General features: G+C 48.1%; 1 protein-coding gene across 1 annotated transcript in view; it reads right to left on the bottom strand.

Moving 5' to 3' along the window:
• LOC130491453 (Golgi integral membrane protein 4-like) overlaps positions 1-21700 on the bottom strand; it is a 43461-nt gene that overhangs the window by 20268 nt on the left and 1493 nt on the right. The window contains exons 2-4 of the mRNA XM_056865196.1: positions 6521-6595; positions 4500-4549; positions 1947-2000 (exon numbers count right to left, since the gene is read on the bottom strand). Coding sequence (XP_056721174.1) covers positions 1947-2000; positions 4500-4549; positions 6521-6595 — 179 coding nt within the window. The remainder of the gene's footprint in view (positions 1-1946; positions 2001-4499; positions 4550-6520; positions 6596-21700) is intronic.

Genomic DNA, 21700 nt, shown 5'->3' on the forward strand with positions numbered 1-21700 from the left:
AGTTAGCCAACTAGTAGCACTTACAGGCTGGGTTAGGGTTGCCAGCTCCGGGTTGGGAATTACCTGGCGATTTTGGGGGTGGAGCCTGAGGAGGGCGGGGTCTAGAGAAGAGAGGGACTTCAATGCCATGGAGTCCAATGGCCAAAGCGGCCATTTTCTCCAGGTGAACAGATCTCTGTCGCCTGGAGATCAGCGGTAATAGCGGGAGATTGGCAACCCTAAGTGAGGATGCAATCCTTTAAAAATTTCATTCCTTGACTTAGAAATATATGTTACAGCAGAGTTTTCTTTGGCAGTTAGACCCTTCCGTAAACCCATGTCTAGGGACTCTGGTTTCCATTATTCATCTTTCCATCCTGAACATCCTAAACGGAACCGGCCTTTTAGTCAACTCTTGCGCCTAAAACGAAATTCCACCTTCTATGAAGATTTTAACGCAGCAGCAGGACGGTTACAGGTTGCTTTACATGGAAAGGGTTATCCTAAAGATGTCCTGCATATTGCGAAAAACAAAGCAGATGCACGGGAACGCCCCACGTTGTTAAATAAAATGTCTGAGGCTCATAAGAATAATAACATCTTTTGCTCAGCATCAGGCTCATAAGAATAACATCTTTTGCTCCTTAGCATACAGTAGACATTTGGGGGCAATAAAAGGAATTATAAGAAAACACTGGCATGTAATTTCTAGCATACCGGGTTGCTCTCAAGCTCCGATTTTTGGTTTGCGCAGGTCAGCAACTCTCAAAGGGGGATACTAGTCATGACGCAGACCTGTTCTCTCCAGGATCAGAGGAGCATGCCTAATATATTAGGTGCTGTGGAGCACAGGCAGGAGAATGCTGCTGCAGTCGTCTTGTTTGGGGGCTTCCTAGAGGCACCTGATGGCCACTGTGTGAACAGACTGCTGGACTCAAAGGGTTTGGGACCCTTTCAGCAAAACCAAAATCAGTTGGCTGCAAAGTGTGGGGGGGAGAGAAGGCCGCCGACTTTCCTTTTCTTCCCAACCGCCCCCTTCTCACCCTCCCTCCCAGCCGGCCTCTCCGTCGGAATGGTTTTGGAGAATCGGCTATTGTGCACCGGGCCAGAGGTTCACCCACCGATCTGCATATCTAATTGGCACTGCCAAGTCCGGGCTGGCAGGATCGCTGCAGGTTGCTATGAGAACCCAAAAGGGAGGTGAATTCCGGGTCAGCGGTGTTACGCAAAAGGATGTCTCTGCGTATTTCGGTCCCTGGCCTGGGAATGAGGCGCAGGAGAGAGGGGCGTCTTATATCAAATTCCGTACGCTCCAGCTATTCCCTGTTTACTAGAGACGGTCCCCATTGTCTGGTCCCGGCCTCTAGTAAATCACTGTCCGGGTTTCTGTCTTGTGGGGGTGGAGGGATATCCTTGTGAAACCACTGGCAACGGGAGATGCTCAAGTTGTCATTCTGGAAGGTTTTGTTCTCCTGGCTTCCCCTCTCTTTAATTTACATCTTCAAGTGAGGATCATGAACGCATGAACACATGAAGCTGCCTTCTACTGACCCTTGGTCCATCAAAGTCAGTATTGTCTACTCAGACCAGCAGCGGCTCTCCAGGGTCTCAGGCAGAGTTCTTTCATATCACCTACTTGCCTAGTCCCTTTAACTGGAGATGCCGGGGATTGAACCTGGGACCTTCTGTGTGCCAAGCAGAGGCTTTGCAACTGAACCACAGCCTAGAGAACACATGAAGCTGTCTTATAATGAATCAGACCCTTGGTCCATCAAAGTCAGTATTGTCTACTCAGACCGGCAGCGGCTCTCAGATCAGCCCGGGACAAATTTTTGCACTGTAAACCATTACAGGAAACAGAATAGGGTTATAGCAGAAACGAGGGTATAAGCAATTAGTATAGGTCACTATGCTAATCTCTGGCCATTGGAAAGTATACAATTCCCTAAATTCCTGAACCTTTTTACCTTCAGTATCTTATGCTGGGAGCTCAGAGCACCGTATCTGTTCATGGAATCTTGCTGTAACAAAAGAAAAGAGAAAAACACATCTGAGTGCGCACTGTCTACCTCCAAACCCTAGACAGGAGGAAGGGCAGGCACGTTTTGCACATGCTCAGAAAAATGTTCCCAAAATTAGATACAGGAAAGGGGTTGAACATCAATAGGGTTGCCAGCTCTGGGTTGGGAAATACCTGGAGATTTTGGGGGTGGAGCCTGAGGAGGGCGGGGTTTGGAGAGGGTGGGGTTTGGGGAGAGGGGAGGGGCTTCAATGCCATAGAGTCCAATTGCCAAAGCGGCCATTTTCTCCAGGGGAGCTGATTTCTATTGGCTGGAGGTCAGTTGTAATAGTGGGAGATCTCCAGCTACTATCTGGAGGTTATCAAAAATATGTAAGCACGTAGGCTCATTCAATAACATAAACAACTTTCTGGGTATTCAGTTTTATATTTTTCTTAAACAGAATCAATCACAACAAATATTCTATTGTTGTTGGCAATATTTGTTGTGATTGATTGTGTTTAAGAAAAATATAAAACTGAATACCCAGGAAGTTGTTGATGTTATTGAATGAGCCTATGTGCTTACATATTTTTGATAGTCGATACTGTTAGAGTCGATACTGTTAGGTTTATTGTTAATTGTAACTATCTGGAGGTTGGCAACCCTAGAGATCGAGGAGGTCAACAATGCAGGTCTCGTCATCACTCGAACTGGGTTCCCTCTCCCGATGGCCAAGGCACTGAATTCGAGGCTTCTGCTGTCAAGATGTGGGGGGAAAGTGATCCCCTTGTCAGAGTCCAGCATAGAGAGAGAGAAAGATAGGGTTGCCAACCTCCAGGTACTAGCTGGAGAGCTCCTGCTTTTACAACTGATCTCCAGCTGATAGAGATCAGTTCACCTGGAGAAAATGGCTGCTCTGGCTATTGGACTCTATGGAATTGAAGTCCCTCTCCTAACCTGGAGGTTGGCAGCCCTAACCACACCTAGATCTGGCACCAGCAGAGAATCCCGTCTAGCTTCCACTGCAGAGACCTTCGGAGGTAGGGCAAGGAAACTGCCAGGTTATCACTAGGGTTGCCAGGTCCCTCTTCGCTACCGGCGGGAGATTTTGGGGGCAGCGCCTGAGGAGGGTGGGGTTTGGGAAGGGGAGGGACTTCAATGCCATAGAGTCCAATTGCCAATGTGGCCATTTTCTCCAGGGAACTGATCTCTAACGGCTGGAGATCAGTTGTAATAGCAGGAGATCTCCAGCTAGTACCTGGAGGTTGGCAACCCTAGTTATCACTCCGTCACGCCCCCATCTGCAGAGTGCCCTTTCGGCTCACAAATTTTCATGTTTTATATACATATCATAAGTCACAAATGAGAGGAAACCATTCCCCTTCGTGCAGAGCATTTTAACTCTCATCCTCCGTCAGCTCAGCTAACGCAAGTTTTTTTTTTTTTTTAAACACCCCAGATTAACAGGGCCAAGATTGATTCCCTGAGCAAATATGCTTTGGAACGCAGATAATTTACCCTCTTGTCACGCCCGGCCTCCCTGTAATGAATAGCTATTAATTTAGCATCCAAATTGTCAGCCCATTAGGCATAACTGTCCCCTCCCACCGCTTCTGTCCTAGCCTTGTTGGACGGGAGCGACTGAGCCATTCCCAAGCACCATCACGCTCTGGACAGAACACACAGTCAAGTCCCAAAACCTATGAGCCCATGAAGCTGCCTGATACCAAATCTAGGGTTGCCAACCTCCAGGTGGTGGCTGGAGATCTCCCGCTATTATAACTACAGAGATCAGGCTGCTCTGGACTGTGGAGTCTATGGCATTGTATTCTGATGAGGCCCCTCCCCAAACCCCACCTTCCCTTGGCTCCACCCTCCAAATCTCCAGATATTTCCCAAGCCAGAGCTGGCAACTCTACTATTGTTAATGAGAATAACTGAAGACCCGCAGACCGCAATGCATATGCACTAAAATTATAATAAAACAATCTTAGGAAAGACAAATTCTGCGAGTTTCAAGCCTGCAGGTTTGAAGATGGCACTCTTCCCTTTGAGAAACTCTGAGGCCATTTATGATTAGCAGCACGTTCCAGGCCGAAGTGCCCTACATATTTTTTTTTGAGTTTTTCATGATGAACCGTCATTCAGGAAGTGACTGAGAAGCCGGCACAGAGCTCCTTTAACGCGACCTTTTGTGTTTGCTCCGCCCCGCCTCAAAGAATCCCCTCAAGGAAGCATGCAAAATCACAGCCCCGTGTTAGCTATGCAAACAGCGGTTGCTAATGGAAGGAACAAAGGAGAAGGCGAATGGGGGTGGGTGGAATTTCTCCTTTTGTGTCGGGACCATGAATAGGCATTTTAAAGGTCGCATTTTAAAAAAGAGGTTTGAGCGAGCATCAAAACTGACCCTGCATAAATGGCCTGAGATAGTTAAATTTAGCGCTGAACATAGGCTATTACACTGTTGTACGTTCTCTATATACAGACACAAAATCAGAGAAACTCCATGTTACCCACCTTTTCTTTGTTAAGGGCTTCCTGAGCTTCTAGTTTGTATACTAAAAAATCTGAAAGGAGAGGGGGGGAAAACAGAGAAATTAGCACAAAGGCATTTACAAGGATCTGGTTTGCATTTTCAAGAGGGAGCGGGCCAAAAGCCTATGAACCTAAATGGATGGAATGCAACCGCTGCAGACCATTAAAAAAAAAACCATGAAAGCAAAGTGGGGGAGAAACATCTAAATCTTCAAAAGTTAGCTTTGTTGCACTGGAAAACAAAGGGAGAACAAAGAATAAAAGCAATAGAAATAGTTGGTAGTTTTTTATCCTTGGCAAAGCATTTTGGAGGGGTTAGGCGTGTCACATTATCTCAGCAATCTTTACAACCAACCTGCAAGGCAGGCCAGCCTTTGATTTAATTGCATACCCCCCACTCCACACACGATCATGCATTTCCAACGTGGCATACCGTAACTGCACCAAAGCAAGCTCCCATAAGAAAATCCATTGTTAAGACAGGCAGGTAAGGGGAGACATGATAGAGGTCTATAAAATTATGCATAGTATGGAGAGAGTGGACAGGGAGAAGCTTTTCTCCCTCTCTCATAATACTAGAACGCGGGGTCATCTGCTGAAGCTGGAGGGTGAGAGATTCAAAACAGACAAAAGGAAGTATTTCTTCACACAACGCATAGTTAAATGGTGGAACTCCCTGCCCCAGGATGTGGTGATGGCTGCCAACTTGGAAGGCTTTAAGAGGGGAGTGGCCATGTTCATGGAAGAGAGGGCTGTTCATGGCTACTAGTAAAAATGGATACTAGTCATGATGCATACCTGTTCTCTCCAGGATCAGGGGAGCAGGCCCATTATATTAGGTTCTGTGGACCACAGGCAGAATAATGCTGCTGCAGTTGTTTGTGGGCTTCCTAGAGGCATCTGGTTGGGCCACTGTATGAACTGACTGCTAGACTTGATGGACCTTGGTCTGATCCAGCATGGCCTTTCTTATATTCTTATGAAATTGGCAACCCTAATTTTCAGCTGCTGAGGGTGATTCTCTTCTTGCCAAAGGGCAGCTGCTTCTAGGATTTGGGCCCTCCAAAGCCCTCCCCAGATTCTCGTGCTCTCTTGGGAGGAGATGAGGACAGATGAACCCCTGTTTCCTCCCTCTCTAACCTTCATCTCAGAATTTAATGTTTGCGAAGCAAAAAAATCAATCCTGTTCAACTTCCTCTCTGAACTGCAAATTAATGGGGGGATTAATCAGTTGAGGCAGTTGCCAAGGAATGACATCTTTATTTAGGACAACCAGAGATCGCTCGCCGGGAGGCAAAACGCTCAGAAACCTTCGACAAACACGCAGCAATTGCCTAATCGATCTTTTGGAAAGTCCTAGAATGCATCAACGCAGCTCAGCATCCTGGAAAATAAATGTCTGTCTGTCTGTCTTTCTTTCTTTCTTTCTTTCTTTCTTTCTTTCTTTCTTTCTTTCTTTCTTTCTTTCTTTCTTTCTTTCTTTCTTTCTTTCTTTTAAAAGGCGCTGGGATTGTTGAATGGGAGAAAAATTTGCTTGGAGGAGGAGGAAGAGGAAAGAGGGAAGAAGAGAGGGCTATCCATGCCTACTAGTAAAACACAATACTAGTCGTGATGCATACCTATTCGCTCCAGGATCAGAGGAGCATGCCTATTATCTTAGGTGCTGTGGAACACAGGCAGGATGGTGCTGCTGCACTCGTCTTGTTTGTGGGCTTCCCAGAAGCACCTGGTTGGCCACTGTGTGAACAGTGCTGGACGTGATGGGCCTGGGTCTAATCCAGCAGGGCTTTTCTTATGTTCTTACATCCCCCCTGAGCTCTTCCCCTTCACAAAACTCTCCCCTCCCCAGGTATCACCCCCAAATCTCCAGGAATTTCCCAAGTCAGAGGCGGCAACACCACCCAGATCTATGTCCCTGTGCTCTAACCTCTACACCATGCTGATGTTGTACAGCTTGTCAGATAGTCTGTTGGGTCTGGTTGCCACCTAGGCTGAACACTCACCTTCTTTTGTCTTCTTATGTTCCCCTCGCTCCTTCTGCAAGGATCGTTCTAGCCGAGATCTGTGTTCATAAACAACTAGAGGAGGATGCAAAGAGAAGAGAGGGAGAAAAATCAGCCTCTTTTATTTTATTTTATAAACTTATCCACATTTTGTTCCTGCTCTTCTTCCCAATAGCTCAGGGTGGCCCAAATGCTTTCCCCTATCATATTCACAACAGCCCTGCCAGGTAGGTGAGAATAGATTGGCCCAAGGTCAACTCTGGCATTACAACTGATTTTCAGGTTACAGAGATCAGTTTCCCTGGAGAAAACAGCTGCTTTGGAGAGAGGACTGTATGACATTATACACTAAGGCCTCTCCCTTCCCCAAACCCCACCGTCTCCAGGTTCCGCCCCCCAAATCTCCAGGAATTTCCCAACCTGGAGTTGGCATCCCTAATAGGATGACATCTACAAAAAGCCATGCAGGATCAGGCTGCTGTACGGAGAGGGTCTGAATGAGAATCTTTTTTTGCACTAAAGGAAAAGTTGGGAGGATCCAACCCGAAGTGTTCTCTACACACTACCCTTGATCTTAGCCAAAAGGCAGAGAAGCGATTCTCATAAATAGCTTGAGGGCTTCCTCACTTAGCTAGAAGCTGAAAACGCGTAGAGCTGTAATCGAGGATTTTAGCTATGCTTATTTATTTATAAGATTCCTATCCTGCCCTGCTCCTTCAAAAAGCACTCAGAACAGCTTACAAGACAATTATGGTTATCGCAAAACAAACATTAAAATCAGCAGCAGCAGTTAAAGAGGGCAAAAACATAACACATCCAAAAACACCAACAACAGTCGGTTTTGGAGAGATGGTTCATTTACCCCTCCTCCCTATGTCCCTGGAAAAGAATAGTCTGAAAAGATGAAAAAGGGATATTTTTCCTCTCTTTTTCTCAAAACTCAGGACGTGATTTCATAGCAGAGGCCATCAAACCAGTGCAAATGACTAGGGTTGCCAACTCCGGGTTGAGAAATTCCTGGAGATTTGTGGGTGAAGCCTAGAGAAGGCGGGGTTTGAGACCTCTGTGGGGTATCATTCCATTGAGTCCACCCCCTTCCTAAGGTTGCCAACCTCCAGGTACTAGCCAGAGATCTCCTGCTATTACAACTGATCTCCAGCTGACAGAGATCAGTTCACCTGGAGAAAATGGCTGCTTTGGCCATTGGGCTCTATGGCACTGAAGTCCCTCCCCTCTCCAAACCCCGCCCTCCTCAGGCTCCACCCCAAAAACCTCCTACCAGTGATGAAGAGGGACCTGGCAACCCAACCCCTCCCCCAAAGCAGCCCTTTTCTCCAGGGGAACTGATCTCTGTCATCTGGAAATCAGTTATCATTCAAGGAGATCTCCAGGCCCCACCTGGAGGTTGGCACCCCTATGGACACCACAGATGGGACCGAACACTGAGCTGTGGATGTTCTGCCATCATACATCTGAAGCGGTTTAAACCTGGCACAAGAAGAGGGAATCGCAGTCAGCCAGAATTACAATCTGATAACAGGGGGTACAGCAGAGAACTGGACCTCTGCCCGCACCAATGCAATTTTTTTTTAAATACCTGGACTGGTAAGGGGGAGGGTCTCCATCAGTAGGGTTGCCAGGTCCCTCTTTGCCACAGGCGGGAGGTTTTTGGGGCAGAGCCTGAGGATGGCGGGGTTTGGGGAGGAGAGGGACTTCAGTGCCCCCGAGTCCAATTGCCAAAGCGGCCATTTCCTCCAGGTGAACTGACCTCTATCGGCTGGAGATCAGTTCTAATAGCAGGAGATCTCCAGCTAGTACCTGGAGGTTGGCAACCCAATCCATCAGCTGCTAGAAAAGCAGCAGAGTTCCAGCTCTTATTAATAATTTTTGCCAAGACCTCTCTTGTTCTCTCCTCACAAACAATCACGTTAAAAGGCCACGCCGGCCTCCCTACCACGCCAGGGAATCGAAACAATGCATAACTCTTCCCCTGAGAACATTTTTTTTAAAAGAGAGTTATTTACGATTCTTCTGAGATTGTGTTTTTTCCCCTTCCAAGAACATAACCGCCTCGAGGCAAGTACATTTTGCCTCCTGGCGTTCCCACCTTGCTAGGATCGTAGCCAGAGGTTTGGGGGAATGAACAGGAATGTCCAGAAGCAGGAGAGCAAAACCTAATTTGGCCCGGGAAGGGTGGATCGACACCAGGGCTTCCCGGTATTTCCTTCGCTCGCTAAATTTCGGCTTTGATCAAGAAAGAACGAGAAACTTTGCTGCTTTTTTCTCTCTCTCACTAAGCGGACAGGACCGCCGGCACCTGTCAAAGTGGCTTTTTAGAGCACTTTAAAAGCAGCTCGGTACCCTACGGGGCACTGGGCTTTCTGAAATTTTAAAAAAAGACAGGCCCCGTAGCTCCGTTCCTCTGACAAGGCCTTGACGCGCTGGGGTCAACAGGATGAGACATCCGACTCCATTGTGGACTGGTCAAGTCACCGGGGCCGTTTCTGCGGTAATCCAATTGACAGCTACCCAGAGTCCTCGGGACAGCTGCCTTTTCACAGACCGATTCCGAAAATGCAAATGACAACAGGGAAGACACCTTCCGGGATGCCAGCATGGACAGAGGGTGACCATCACCGCGGGTTACGAAATCCAGGCCTCAGGTTTAGCAGAGGTAGCCTGAGGACTAGACGCTTGAGCCGGTTTTTAAAAAGCACTTCTCCAGAAGATGAATTTTCAGGCCAAATGGTAGGGTTGCCAGCTCCGGGTTGGGAAATACCTGGAGAATTTGGGGGTGGATGCTGAGGAGGTAGGGTAGCCAGGTCCCACTTTGCCATCGGCGTGAGGTTTTTGGGGTGGAGCCTGAGGAGGGCAGGGTTTGGGGAGGGGAGAGACTTCAATGCCATAGAGTCCAATGGTCAAAGTGGCCATTTTTTCCAGGGAAACTGATCACTATCGGCTGGAGATCAGTTGTAATAGCAGGAGATCTCCAGCCATACCTGGAGGCTGGCAACCCTAAAAGGAGGGCAGGGTTTGGGGAGTGGTGGAACCTCAGCAGGGTATAACGTAGGGTTGCCAGGTCCTTCTTCGCCACCAGCGGGAGGTTTTTGGGGCGGACCCTGAAGAGAGTGGGGTTTGAGGCGGGGAGAGACTTCAATGCCATAGAGTCCAATTGCCAAAGCGGCCATTTTCTCCAGGGGAACTGATCTCTATCGGCTGGAGATCAGTTGTAATAGCAGGAGATCTCCAGCTGGTACCTGGAGGTTGGCAACCCTAGTATAACGCCATACAGTCCACCCTCCAAAGCAGCCATTTTCTCCAGGTTTAACTGATCTCTGTCGCTTGGAGAGCAGCTATAATAGTGGGAGATCTCCAGCCACCACCTGGAGGTTAAGGAATCAAAATAATGCACTTGTACAGCTAACAATAAAAGCACAGACTCAAACTGGAATGCAATTAGGTCTATTCAAAAGAACAACCTCAATGATAAGAATAAATACGTGCTCAAGGAGCAAAAGACAAAAACCAATCAATATTCACAGTTACAATATCCCAAAGGTAAATGTAAGTATACAATTTCTCTAAAAGGTAAATAGAGGTATAATAAGCAAAAAGTCCAAACATCCAACTGGTAAGTATGCACAGGCAACGGAGTAGTTATAAACCGCAATGGGCTTCCGGTAAAGTCCCCATTTCATATTCTTTTTTCAAGCTTCAAATGTATCCGTGTGCCAATAACCCTTATGGGAAAAGAAGCTTATAAGCTTGCAATTAAATATGGCCAGCTTTGGTAAAGCCGAAGGCTTCATTTTGTCCAGGAAAGACACCCTTTCTAAAGTTTCAGCCCCAGACGTGCACAACGTCTTAGGGTTTGAGTGTTGGGAAATCAACACCGTTCTTTTTACGCTCCTCAGATTTTGTTTAAAAAAAACAACACGCAGAACAAGCCAAGACAGCCTTTTCTTCCCCCTATAAGCGCCTCAGAATTGACCTGAGTTGAACGGACGGCTCTGTTTCTAGCCACATACCACAGCGTCTCGCCTGCCACAACGTGACAGGATATGAATGAGACCTTTGGGGAATTATCCCAAGTGCACACTAATACTCCTTAGATGCGGATAACCTGCCACATATTAGATCCGCCTTCCCTTGAACACATGGAAGCTGCCTTATACCAAATCAGACCATCAGTCCATCGAGGTCGGTATTGTCTACTCAGACCGGCAGCAGCTCCCCAGGGTCTCAGGCTGATGTCTTTCACATCACCTACTGCCTGATCCTTTAACTGGAGATGCCGGGGATTGAACCTGGGACCTTCTGTTCGCAAAGCAGACGTTCTATCTCTGAACCACAGCCTCTCCCCTTAAGTGAGGGTTGTTGCTTCCTCCTCCCTTCTGATCTCACTCTAAGAGGTTATGAGTGATATTAAGGTTGCCATGAACAAATGAACGCATGAAGCTGCCTTATACTGAGTCAGACCCTTGGTCCATCAAAGTCAGTGTTGTCTATTCTGGCCGGCAGTGGCTCTCCAGGGTCTCAGGCAGGGGTCTTTCACATCACCTACCTGCCTAGTCCCTTTAACTGGAGATGCTGGGGATTGAACCTGAGACCTTCTGCATGCCAAGCAGGTGCTCTACCACTGAGCCACAGCCCCTCTCCATGGCTCTCCAGGGTCTCCGGTAGAGGTCTTTCCCCTCACCTACTTGCTTAGTCCCTTTAACTGGAGATGCCGGGGATTGAACCTGGGACTTTCTGCGTGCCAAGCAGGTGCTCTGCCACTGACCCACAGCCCCTCCCCAGCCATCTCTGGTTTGGGAAAATCCTGGAGGTCTGGGCAGTGTTTACTTTGGGAGGGGGCTCAGAGGGGATCATCTGATGCCATAGAGTTTGCACTCCAAAACTGCCATTTCCTCCCGGGGAAACTCTCTCTGTAATCTGAAGGTCAGTTGTCATTCTGGGAGAACTCCAGGCCCAGCCAAGTGGTTGGCAACCCTCCAGGTACTAGCTGGAGATCTCCTGCTATTACAACTGATCTCCAGGCAACAGTGATCAATTCAACAAACATTTTGTGTCTGTGCCCACCAACCTGTGTCAGAATACCAAAGGTGCCCGCAGGCTCAAAAAGGTTGGCGACCCCTGGTGTAAGCTCTCCTTAGGTTCACAGTGAGGGGAAAAAGTATTTGATCCCCTGCTGAATTCGCCCGTTTGCCCTCTGATGAAGAAATGACCAGTCCATCATTTTAATGGTAGGTTTATTGTAGCTGTGAGAGACAGAATAACAACAGGAAACCCCCAGAAACCCAGAAGACAAAAGTCAGAGATTGATGTGCATTATAATGAGTGAAATAAGTATTTGATCCCTTTGCAAAAGATGACTTAGTACTTGGTGGCAAAACCCTTGTTGGCAATTACAGAGGCCAGACGTTTCTTGTAGGTGGCCACCAGGTTTGCACACATCTCAGGAGGTATTTTGTCCCACTCCTCTTTGTAGATCCTCTCCAAGACAGTAAGATTTCGAGGCTGATGTGTAGCTACTCGAACCTTCAGCTCCCTCCACAGATTTTCGATGGGATTAAGGTCTGGAAACTGGCTAGGCCACTCCAGGACCTTAATGTGCTTCTTCTTGAGCCACTCCTTTGTTGCCTTGGCCGTGTGTTTTGGGTCATTGTCATGCTGGAATACCCATCCTCGACCCATTTTCAATGCCCTGGCTGAGGGAAGGAGGTGCTCACCCAAGATTTGACGATACATGATCCCATCCATGGTCCCTTCGATGAGGTGAAGGTATCCTGTCCCCTTAGCAGAAAAACACCCCCAAAGCATATGTCCCCTCCATGTTGGACGGTGGGGATGGTGTTCTTGGGGTCGTAGGCAGCATTCCTCCTCCTCCAAACACGGCGAGTTTAGTTGATGCCAAAGAGCTCGATTTTGGTCTCGTCTGACCACAACACTTTCACCCAGTTCTCCTCTGGGTCATTCAGATGTGCATTGGCAAACTGCAGACAGGCCTGTACGTGTGCTGCCTTGAGCAAGGGGACCTTGCGGGCTCTGCAAGATCTCAGTCCTTCATGGCGTAGTGTGTTACCAACTGTTTTCATGGTGACTATGGTCCCAGCTGCCCTGAGATCATTGACAAGTTCCCCCCATGTAGTTCTGGGCTGCTTCATCACCGTTCTCATGATCATTGCAACTCCACGAGATGAGATCTTGCATGGAGCCCCAGACCGAGGGAGGTTGACAGTTAGGGTTAGGGTTGTCACCTTCTCACCAAGCTGCTTGGCAATAGTCTTGTAGCCCAGTTCAGCCTTGTGCAGGTCTACAATCTTGTCCCTGACATCCTTGGACAGCTCTTTGGTCTTGGTCATGGTGGCTAGTTTGGAATCTGATGGATTGCTTCTGTCAACAGCAGAACCCTAACCCTAATCTGGCTGGTTGATAGGGGATCAAATGCTTATTTCACTCATTATAATGCACATCAATCTCTGACTTTTGTCTTCTGGGTTTCCGGGGGTTTTCCTGTTGTTATTCTGTCTCTCACAGCTACAATAAACCTACCATTAAAATTATGGACTGGTCATTTCTTCGTCAGAGGGCAAACGGGCAAATTTAGCAGGGGATCAAATACTTTTTTCCCTCACTGTAGCTCCAGTCCCATATGCTCCTTCCTCAACTCCCCCACATGAAGCCAGCTGGGTGACCTTGGGCTAGTCACAGTTCTCTTCGAGCTCTCTCAGCCCCACCTACCTCACAAGGTGTTTGTTGCGGGGAGAGGAAGGGAAGGAGATTGTAAGTTGGTTTGATTTCTCCTTAAAAGGTAGAGAAAGTCGGCATATAAAAACCAACCATTCTTCTTCTGTAGCTGAAGATTAGTTGTCATTCCAGGAGATCGCCAGGCCTCACCTGGAATTTGGCAATCCCTACCCATGATCCCAGGCATAACCTTTTGGTTACAAGGGGTACTTCCTTCCTCACATGCCTGCAGAAAAACTGGTAGGATCCAATCCTTTGTCCCCCCCCCCCCCCGTTTCAAAGGAAAGAAATACAAATTTCTTGTTTTCATCATTTCTAGTAACCAGAACATTTGGGGGCAACTCTTCTTCTTCTTCCTCTTCCTCAACTCCTGGTTTCCGTTCGCTGGGCAGGTTTCTTTCCCTGCAGGCCTAGCTCCCAACCGAACTGGTTTAAAGCCCCCCCAAAAAACTATTGTGGAGCAGGAAACAAGAGCAGGGGTTTCAACTGTATTCAGATAGACAGAAGAGCAAGAAACGGAGAAGTTGGCTAGGCGGGCCGGCAGCCAGCGAAGCTATTACGAGCAGCTACTAAAACGCCTTTTCCAAAAATCCCTCCGGAGCAATAAGGAGGAAAGAAGAGTTCTCCTCGTTGTAAACGTTTCCAGAAAGGTGGTTACGCCAGTAGGAAAACTCCAGTCTCGGCAGCCGTTCAACCACATTAGGAAAACATTCTTCCCCATTTGTCAGTTTCCCATTTTCAGCCTTCGAGGCAGACGGAATAAGCACCCCCTTCGGCAAGCCAAACGCCAGCCTAGTACCCGCTCAGAAAAAGCCCTGGGCACAGCTCTCTTTGGAGTTGTCCGCTTGGAAATGTGGGGGTACACAACTCGATTGTTGACTGATTTCATAAAGAAGGACCGTTCTATAGATGGCTATGAGCAATGATAACTACGGGGAACCTCCCCGTTCAGAGCACTCTACCTCTGAATACAAATTGGCAGAGGGCTCACAGTGGAGACGGCCTGTCGCCGTCATGATCGACTGATAGTGTTCCCAGAATGCAGCTCGCAAGCGTTGGACTTCTCTTCATCAGGATACATGTTCTAAATTCCCTTCCATGATTCTATGAAACCCCCCATAATAACAAGGGGGCAACCATCTCCAGTTCCTCTCCAAAGTCAGCAGAATAAAGAGGCCATAAGAATAATCCGGCCTGAAAGATCCTTTCTCTCCCCCCACTTTTTGCTTTTTAACATACATCCAGGTGAAGAGTTCTAGAGAACTCAAAACCCTACACGCTGCATTGTGTTATTTTGGTTGGCCTTAATAAAAGGCATGACATGGCTTCTGTCTTTCAATTCTTCTGGATTTCAGATAGGGTTGCCAGGTCCCTGTTTGCCACCGGCGGGATATTTTTGGGGCGGAGCCTGAGGAGGGTGGGATTTGAGGTGGGGAGGGACTTCAATGTAGGGTTGCCAACTTCCAGGTACTAGCTGGAGGTCTCCTGCTATTACAACGGATCTCCAGCCAATAGAGATCAGTTCACCTGGAGAAAATGGCTGGTTTGGCAACTGGACTCTATGGCATTGAAGTCCCTCCCCTCCCCAAATCCTGCCCTCAGGCTCTGCCCCAAAAACCTCCCACCGGTGGCAAAAAGGGAACTGATCTCTATCGATTGGAATTCAGTTGTAATAGCAGGAGATCTCCAGCTACTACCTGGAGGCTGGCAACCCTAATTTCAGTACTGTAATATGCTCCCTTTTCCCTATTTAGTTTGAAAGGGTAGCCAGAGGAAAATTCCCTCTGTTTTGTTACTTTGCTCTTGGGAATGCAACATGAGAACAGTTGTGTAAACCCAAGGCAATTTGCAAATTTGCACAATGCCTTGGTTTGGATGGTACAGTGGCATTATAGATAGGGTATCAGCCTTGGGATTAAGGGGTTAGCAGCTGGTGTGGTACAGCCACACCCCCAGTCCACAAACATACCACCTGGAGCTGTTGAAACCTGCAGGAAGGAAGGCTGGGGCGGCACAGAGAAGAGGAAGAAGGAAGAAAAAAAGGAGAGAAAACGGGAAGGCTAGGGAAGGGAAAGGATTGAGGAAGGAAGAAAAGTAAAAGGACGAAGAAAGGAAGGCAGGCGAGAATGAGACGAAGAAGCACTTTCTAGGGGAGAGGGTTAAATGTTTTTTCCTCGTCTGTTTACTTTGAAGGAACAGCCCAGCCCGGCGTTCAAACCCAACATGCCCAAACGGTGCACAAACTTGATTTTTTTTCTCCCCTTGCCCAAAATGCAAAATGCAATCCAGCTGCATATGAGAATACACTGTTTTCAGAGAAATGTTGTTATGTGTGTGATGGGGGGGGGGAGGGGAGTCAGGGTGAAAAGAACGGTTCGTGCCAGAGATCAGAAGTTAGTGAAGCCACAAGGAGAGCTTATTTGTCTGCTGGGTTTTCCCACCAGACTTGACAGTCCTCTACCAATGAATACCTCTGAGGATTTTTTTTTCGGGGGGGGGGGGATCTTTCTGTTGCTCCGTCCCTCTGCTCTAGGAAACTGTAGCCAGCTGAAATCGCCAGGCTATTCAAACCATAATTACCGGAAGGGGCGCCGGGGCAGGATTCCTGGGCTGGGTACCACACCAAGCATGCAAAGGCAAAACCTTTCCCTTGCAAAAGAACCACCGAGAAAGAATGGGGCTCTCTTCAGGCCCAGAGGAGGAAGCTGGAATGGCCCAGGTTTTTTTTCCTGATATGGAGGCAATTTAATGCCATAGTTAGGGTTGGCCAGCCTCCAGGTGGGGCCTGGAGATCTCCCACTATTAATGCAGGGGCTACCTAGTAGGATCATACTTACAGCAATGGACAGAGTTAGATGGCCAAGTGGACAGCGGAACCCAGATCTCCCCAGTCATAATTTGGTGTTCTGACCACTATACCAAACTGTCTGTGATTTGATTTTAAAAAACAACTGGAAACTGAAAATCCCGGGAAATGTCCTAAAAACAAGTGTTGCCAGGTGCCTCTTCGCCACCAGCGGGAGGTTTTTTGGGCGGAGCCTGAGGAGGGCGGGTTTGGGGAGGGGAGGGACTTCAATGCCATAGAATCCAATTGCCAAAGCAGCCGTTTTCTCCAGGTGAACTGAGCTCTATCGGCTGGAGATCAGTTGTAATAGCAGGAGGTCTCCAGCTAGTACCTGGAGGTTGGCAACCCTACTATCGGCTGGAGATCAGTTGTAATAGCAGGAGACCTCCACTTAGTACCTGGAGGTTGGCAACCCTACTAGAAACCCTGGAGATGGGGGCGGGGGAGCAACTGGAAGAAGGACAGCTTCTTCAAACGTCTGCTTGTTGCATTTTGAGTATCATGTATCCTCCAAACACATGACAGTCAAAAATAGGCCCAGGTTGCGTTCAAACACGCTGGGCTCTTGCTGCTCAGGGAGAAGGGAACCCGCTGTTTTGGACAGAGGAGGGAGGCCAAGCAGAGAGCGAACGCTCGCTGCATGCCCTCACACCCCGAGGAGATCTGAAACATTAACTTCAAAAGATGCAGCTTTCCATAAGAGAGAATACACCATTTGCCACCGAGGGATCAGCATCAGCGGCTGGCAAGTGGAGATTTCCTTAGGAACTAGAAAAGGTCCTGCTGGGGCACATTCCTGATGGAGTGGGTTGTTAATGTAAAATAAGATGCCATATTCTTAGGTTGCCAACCTCCAGGTATTAGCTGGAGATCTCCTGCTGTTACAACTGATCTCTGTCCGATAGAGATCAGTTCCCCTGGAGAAAATGGCCACATTGGCAATTGGACTCTATGGCATTGAAGTCCTTCCCTTCCCCAAACCCCGCCCTCCTCAGGCTCCACCCCAAAAACCTCCCGCCAGTGACGAAGAGGGACCTGGCATCCCTATTTATCTGGGACTCTAGATGTGAATTGGATAATTTGAGGTTTCCTTTAGCAGGGCTGGATTTTAATATTGCACTGGCAGTTGCCAAATTGATTAAGATTAAAAATTATTAATTCTCTATTGTTTATCCAGATATTTCCCTTTCTTTTAGTCTAGTCTTAGCGTGACACCGTTCAGAGCCAAATTGGCTGTATAAGCAGAATCGTTAAAGTAATTTTTTTAAACTGTGTTTGTTCTGACAAGGTACTAGTATGGTGTAGCAGTTAACAACGTCACACTAGTATGTGGGTCTGGGAAACCCGGGTTCAAATCCCCTTGCGCCTTATTGCATTCTTTATCCTTGTGTCTTGTCCTGTTTTTATTACTTTTTTTAAAAAAATGTTGATATCTGCCTTAAATCTCAGCGGGAAAGGTGGACTATAAATCAAGTCAGGAATAAATAGTGCCAGGATTTGCACTGTGAGGCTTATGAAGCGCTGAAGCACCTCTGAGCATGTTCGTGGTGTCTTTTGCTTTCCACCAGGGGTCCCCGTACAAATCCTGCTTACCAACAATGGACTTTTCTGTATGCAAAAGACATGCTCTGTCAATTACAATGTTATCTCGCCATCCTTCTTCCAAGAAGCGCAAGCCAGCATACATGGTTATCTTCTTCTCCATTTTATGTTCACAACAGCCCTGCAAGGTGGACGAGGCTAAGCCAGCAAGTCACCCAGCACACTTCCGTGACCAAGCAGGGATTTGAACCCAAGTCTTTCCAATCCAAGTCTGACACACAGACTTTCAGATCCCATCTTTTGCCCGCAACCTCTTCCATGAAAAGGCACGCGGGTTAAGTAACAGGGCTGGACAAAACCGTTCTTGGCCCAACACCTGGTGAACGTCTGCCTGTTGGGCAAAACTGAATTGGCCGGCTTGGAGCTCCAACTTAAAATACAGCAGCTTCAGGGGCACGTATTAAGCCTTATCAAATGCAAACCAGCAAGGCAGCATTAAAATGAGAGACATCTGGTTTCCCTCCCGGTTGGAAACCTGTTTTCCTTTTCCACCCTGGCAAAACAACAGCCAAATCTATTGCCGGATCTAGATTAATATGTGGCAAGGGGCCAGATCCAGCCAACAGCTTGCCAGCCAGCCATCCTCGGCCCAGAGCGGGCAGGGAAAGGGGGCATTCGGTGCCAGAGAAGCAATGCCCCCTTCTTCTTTCCCTGGGGCTGGCAGCCTCTGCTAAATTCTCCAAGTTTATGGAAGCAGAAAGTGGGACGGGTGGCAGGCGGTGGGGGATGGAACCAGGCAGCTGATGGAAACCAAAACCCGTTTGCTGCTCTTGCGACTTTCAAACTCGCAGCCAGCCTCTCAGGCCTGCTATTTCCTTCTCCATCCCAGGGGTGGGCCCTCCAGAGGAAACATCCGCTCAAAGCAATGTCCTGGCCTGGATTTAGCAACTGTCTGCAGCCAGGCCGGAAGGGCAGATCAATTCTGCTTGCTAGATGCACAGGACTTTCCTTGCTAAGGATGAGGACTAGGCTTGCCAACCTCCAGACACTAGCTGGAGATCTCCTGCTATTACAACTGATCTCCATCCGATCGAGATGGAGAAAATGGCTGCTTTGGCAATTGGACTCTATGGCACTGAAGTCCCTCTAGGGTTGCCAACCTCCATGTACTTACAACCAAATAAACACAGACACAATTCTTATCAATGCAAACATTCAATGTATAACAAAACCTATACGATTACATGCTAATCAATATAAACCAACCGGTGAACAATATAACATAGACCAGCAAAGCAGGTTCAACATTTCTCCAATCAAGTAAGTGTAACAGGTAAGTACAAAATCTCTTTCTGTTCTTATTCCAATATCATATCCTGGTAGGATTAATGATCTATGTAATTCTATCCACAGATGTTAGGCAGAAGAGGAAGACGACCATTTCTTGTTCTTCTTCAGTTCCTCTTCTGACACCTGATTTTCTCCAGTTGGTAACCCATGAACTCTAAGAAGTGTTACTAGCCTAAGTTAAGGCAGAAAGGAGGACTTTGGTGCTACCCATGGGGAGCTTATAGAAGTGAATGACTTCAGACAGAAAAAGGTTTTTACCAACTGGAGGAAATAAGGTTTCAGAAAAGGAACTGAAGAGTCCAACTTTAGGGTTGCCAGCTTCGGGTTGGGAAATACCTGGAGAATTTGGGGGTGGAGCCTGAGGAAGGCGGGGTTTGGAGAGGGGAGGGACTTCAATGCCATAGAGTCCAAAGGCCAACGTGGCCCTTTTCTCCAGGTGAACTGATCTCTACCGGCTGGAGATCAGTTGTAAAAGCGGGAAATATCCAACCACAAGGGTTGCCAGCTCCACGATGGGAAATACCTGGAGATTTTGGGGGCAGAGCCTAAGGAGGGCAAGGGTTTGGAGAGGGGAGGGACTTCAATGCCGTAGAGTCCAATTGCCGAAACAGCCATTTTCTCCAGGTGAACTGATCTATATCGGCTGGAGATCAGCTGTAAAAGCGGGAGATCTCCAGCCCCCAACTGGAGGTTGGCAACCCTATCCATCTTCCAAATCAGCCATTTTCTCCAGGTGGATTGATCTCTGTCGCCTAGACTGAATTCCAGGAGCTACCCAGCTACATCTGGAGGTTGGCAACCCTATTCCTTGGGGTTCCCCCCCCCCAAAAAAAGTCTCCAGGCCACAACTAGGGTTCTCTCAATGTAACCCCCAAGAGTTCCCCCCTCAAGGCAGATTTCTGGTTCCTCCATCCCTTTGCTACACCAAAGAGTTCACATGAGGGCCAGGTGTGGGGGCAGGTGACCCAGGCAGTTACCTGAGGTGCTAGAGTCAGGGGTTTCCTGTTGCAGGATGCATTGAAAAGATGAACAAATGAAGGGAAGAATCAAAGAGGGTGCCATATGATCTAGGACCAGGGGGTTGCCAACCTCCAGATGGGGCCTGGAAATCTCCTAGAATTACAAGTCTCCTCTAGACTACAGAGATTAATTCCCCTGGAGAAAAATGGTTACTTCAGAGGGAAGACTCTATGGTATACCATAGAAATGTAGGTGAAATTGTTCCCCAAGTTCTGCCGCCATAGGCTCCGAACCCAAAATCTGCAGGAATTTCCCAGGCTGGAGATGACAACCCTCCTAAAGCATACACGCTCCACTTGGAACAAATTCCTGACATTTTGGGTTCAAATCTCACTGGGTCTTTTCAGACAGAGGCTTTTCCCCCCCCTGGACTTCAGATGCTGACAAAGGTAACAAATTGAAAATGAGGACAGGAGAGAAACTTGGAGAAAACTGCAGGTCACTACCCATACCGAGGGAAAAGGCCGATGGTCTTCTCCAGTGAAAAGGAGATCCTATTCATGGGAGACAGTCTGGGGTGAGAAACACCAGAGGTTTTACTTAGTATACAGCAGCTTCATACCATCAAGTCAATGCTTAAATGTACCTCCAACAAATGGGTGTATATGGATGCGTTTAACCCTACCCGGCAGCATGACTAGGTTATGGGATCCTACAAAAACTGTCCCATCTGTCTCTTTAGCTCAGTGCTGTGATTGGCAGTGGCTCTGGGGCAACCCTGAGTGGCCCATGCTAGCCTGATCTTGTCCGATCTCAGAAGTTAAGCAGGGTTAGTAGGAGAAGAAGAGTTTATTTTTATATGCCGACTTTTTCTACCACTTAAGGGAGACTCAAACCGGCTTACAATCACCTTCCCTTCCCCTCCCAGCAACAGACACCCTGTGAGGTAGGTGGGGCTGAGAGAGTGTGACTAGCCCATAGGCCACCCAGCTAGCTTCATGTGGAGGAGTGGGGAAACATGACCCTTTATCCCTTAGAAGCTCCTTGATCCAATTGATCTTGAGCAGCGTAAATCTAATGTTTGAGGGATATAAGGACTGAAATAAATCTTGCCCCTAGCAATGTAGCCTTGGGATCCCTGTCACTTAATAAAAAGGGCATTGTGTCAGACACAGAGGCGTTCGATTTAGATGTTAAAAGGGGAGAGATATCACGTGATGGAGTGGGGAAACAAATCCAGTTCGCCAGATTAGCCTCCGCCGCTCACGTGGAGGAGAGGGGAATCAAACCCGGTGCTCCAGATCAGACTCCACCGCTCCAAACCACCGCTCTTAACCACCACACCACGCTGGCTCTGTACTTGGGTGGGGGACCACCAATGAAGACCAGGGTCACTATGTAAAGGCAGGCAATGGCAAACCAACCTCCTTCAGCTCTCACCTTGAAAACCCTACAGGGCCTCCAGGGTCACCATAAGTTGGCTCTCAGCCCTCCCAGGTCATATACAGAGCAGGATCTTCCTTATCTCCTGCTCCCGGAACTGGAAATGTGTGCGCGGGGGTTGAAGTTGGAACCTTTTGCATGCAAACATGTACTCTGCCTCGAAGCTCTGGGCCATGCAATCACTGGAAGGTGCCTTATGCCCGACCCCGTTGGCCCATTCAGCTCAGCATCATCTCCTCTGATTGGGTCCCAGGTCTCCTTCCCTTGAGCGGGAGATGGCTGTGATCAGG

The sequence above is a fragment of the Euleptes europaea genome, chromosome 19, assembly GCF_029931775.1.
Source record: "Euleptes europaea isolate rEulEur1 chromosome 19, rEulEur1.hap1, whole genome shotgun sequence".
NCBI lineage: Eukaryota > Metazoa > Chordata > Lepidosauria > Squamata > Sphaerodactylidae > Euleptes > Euleptes europaea.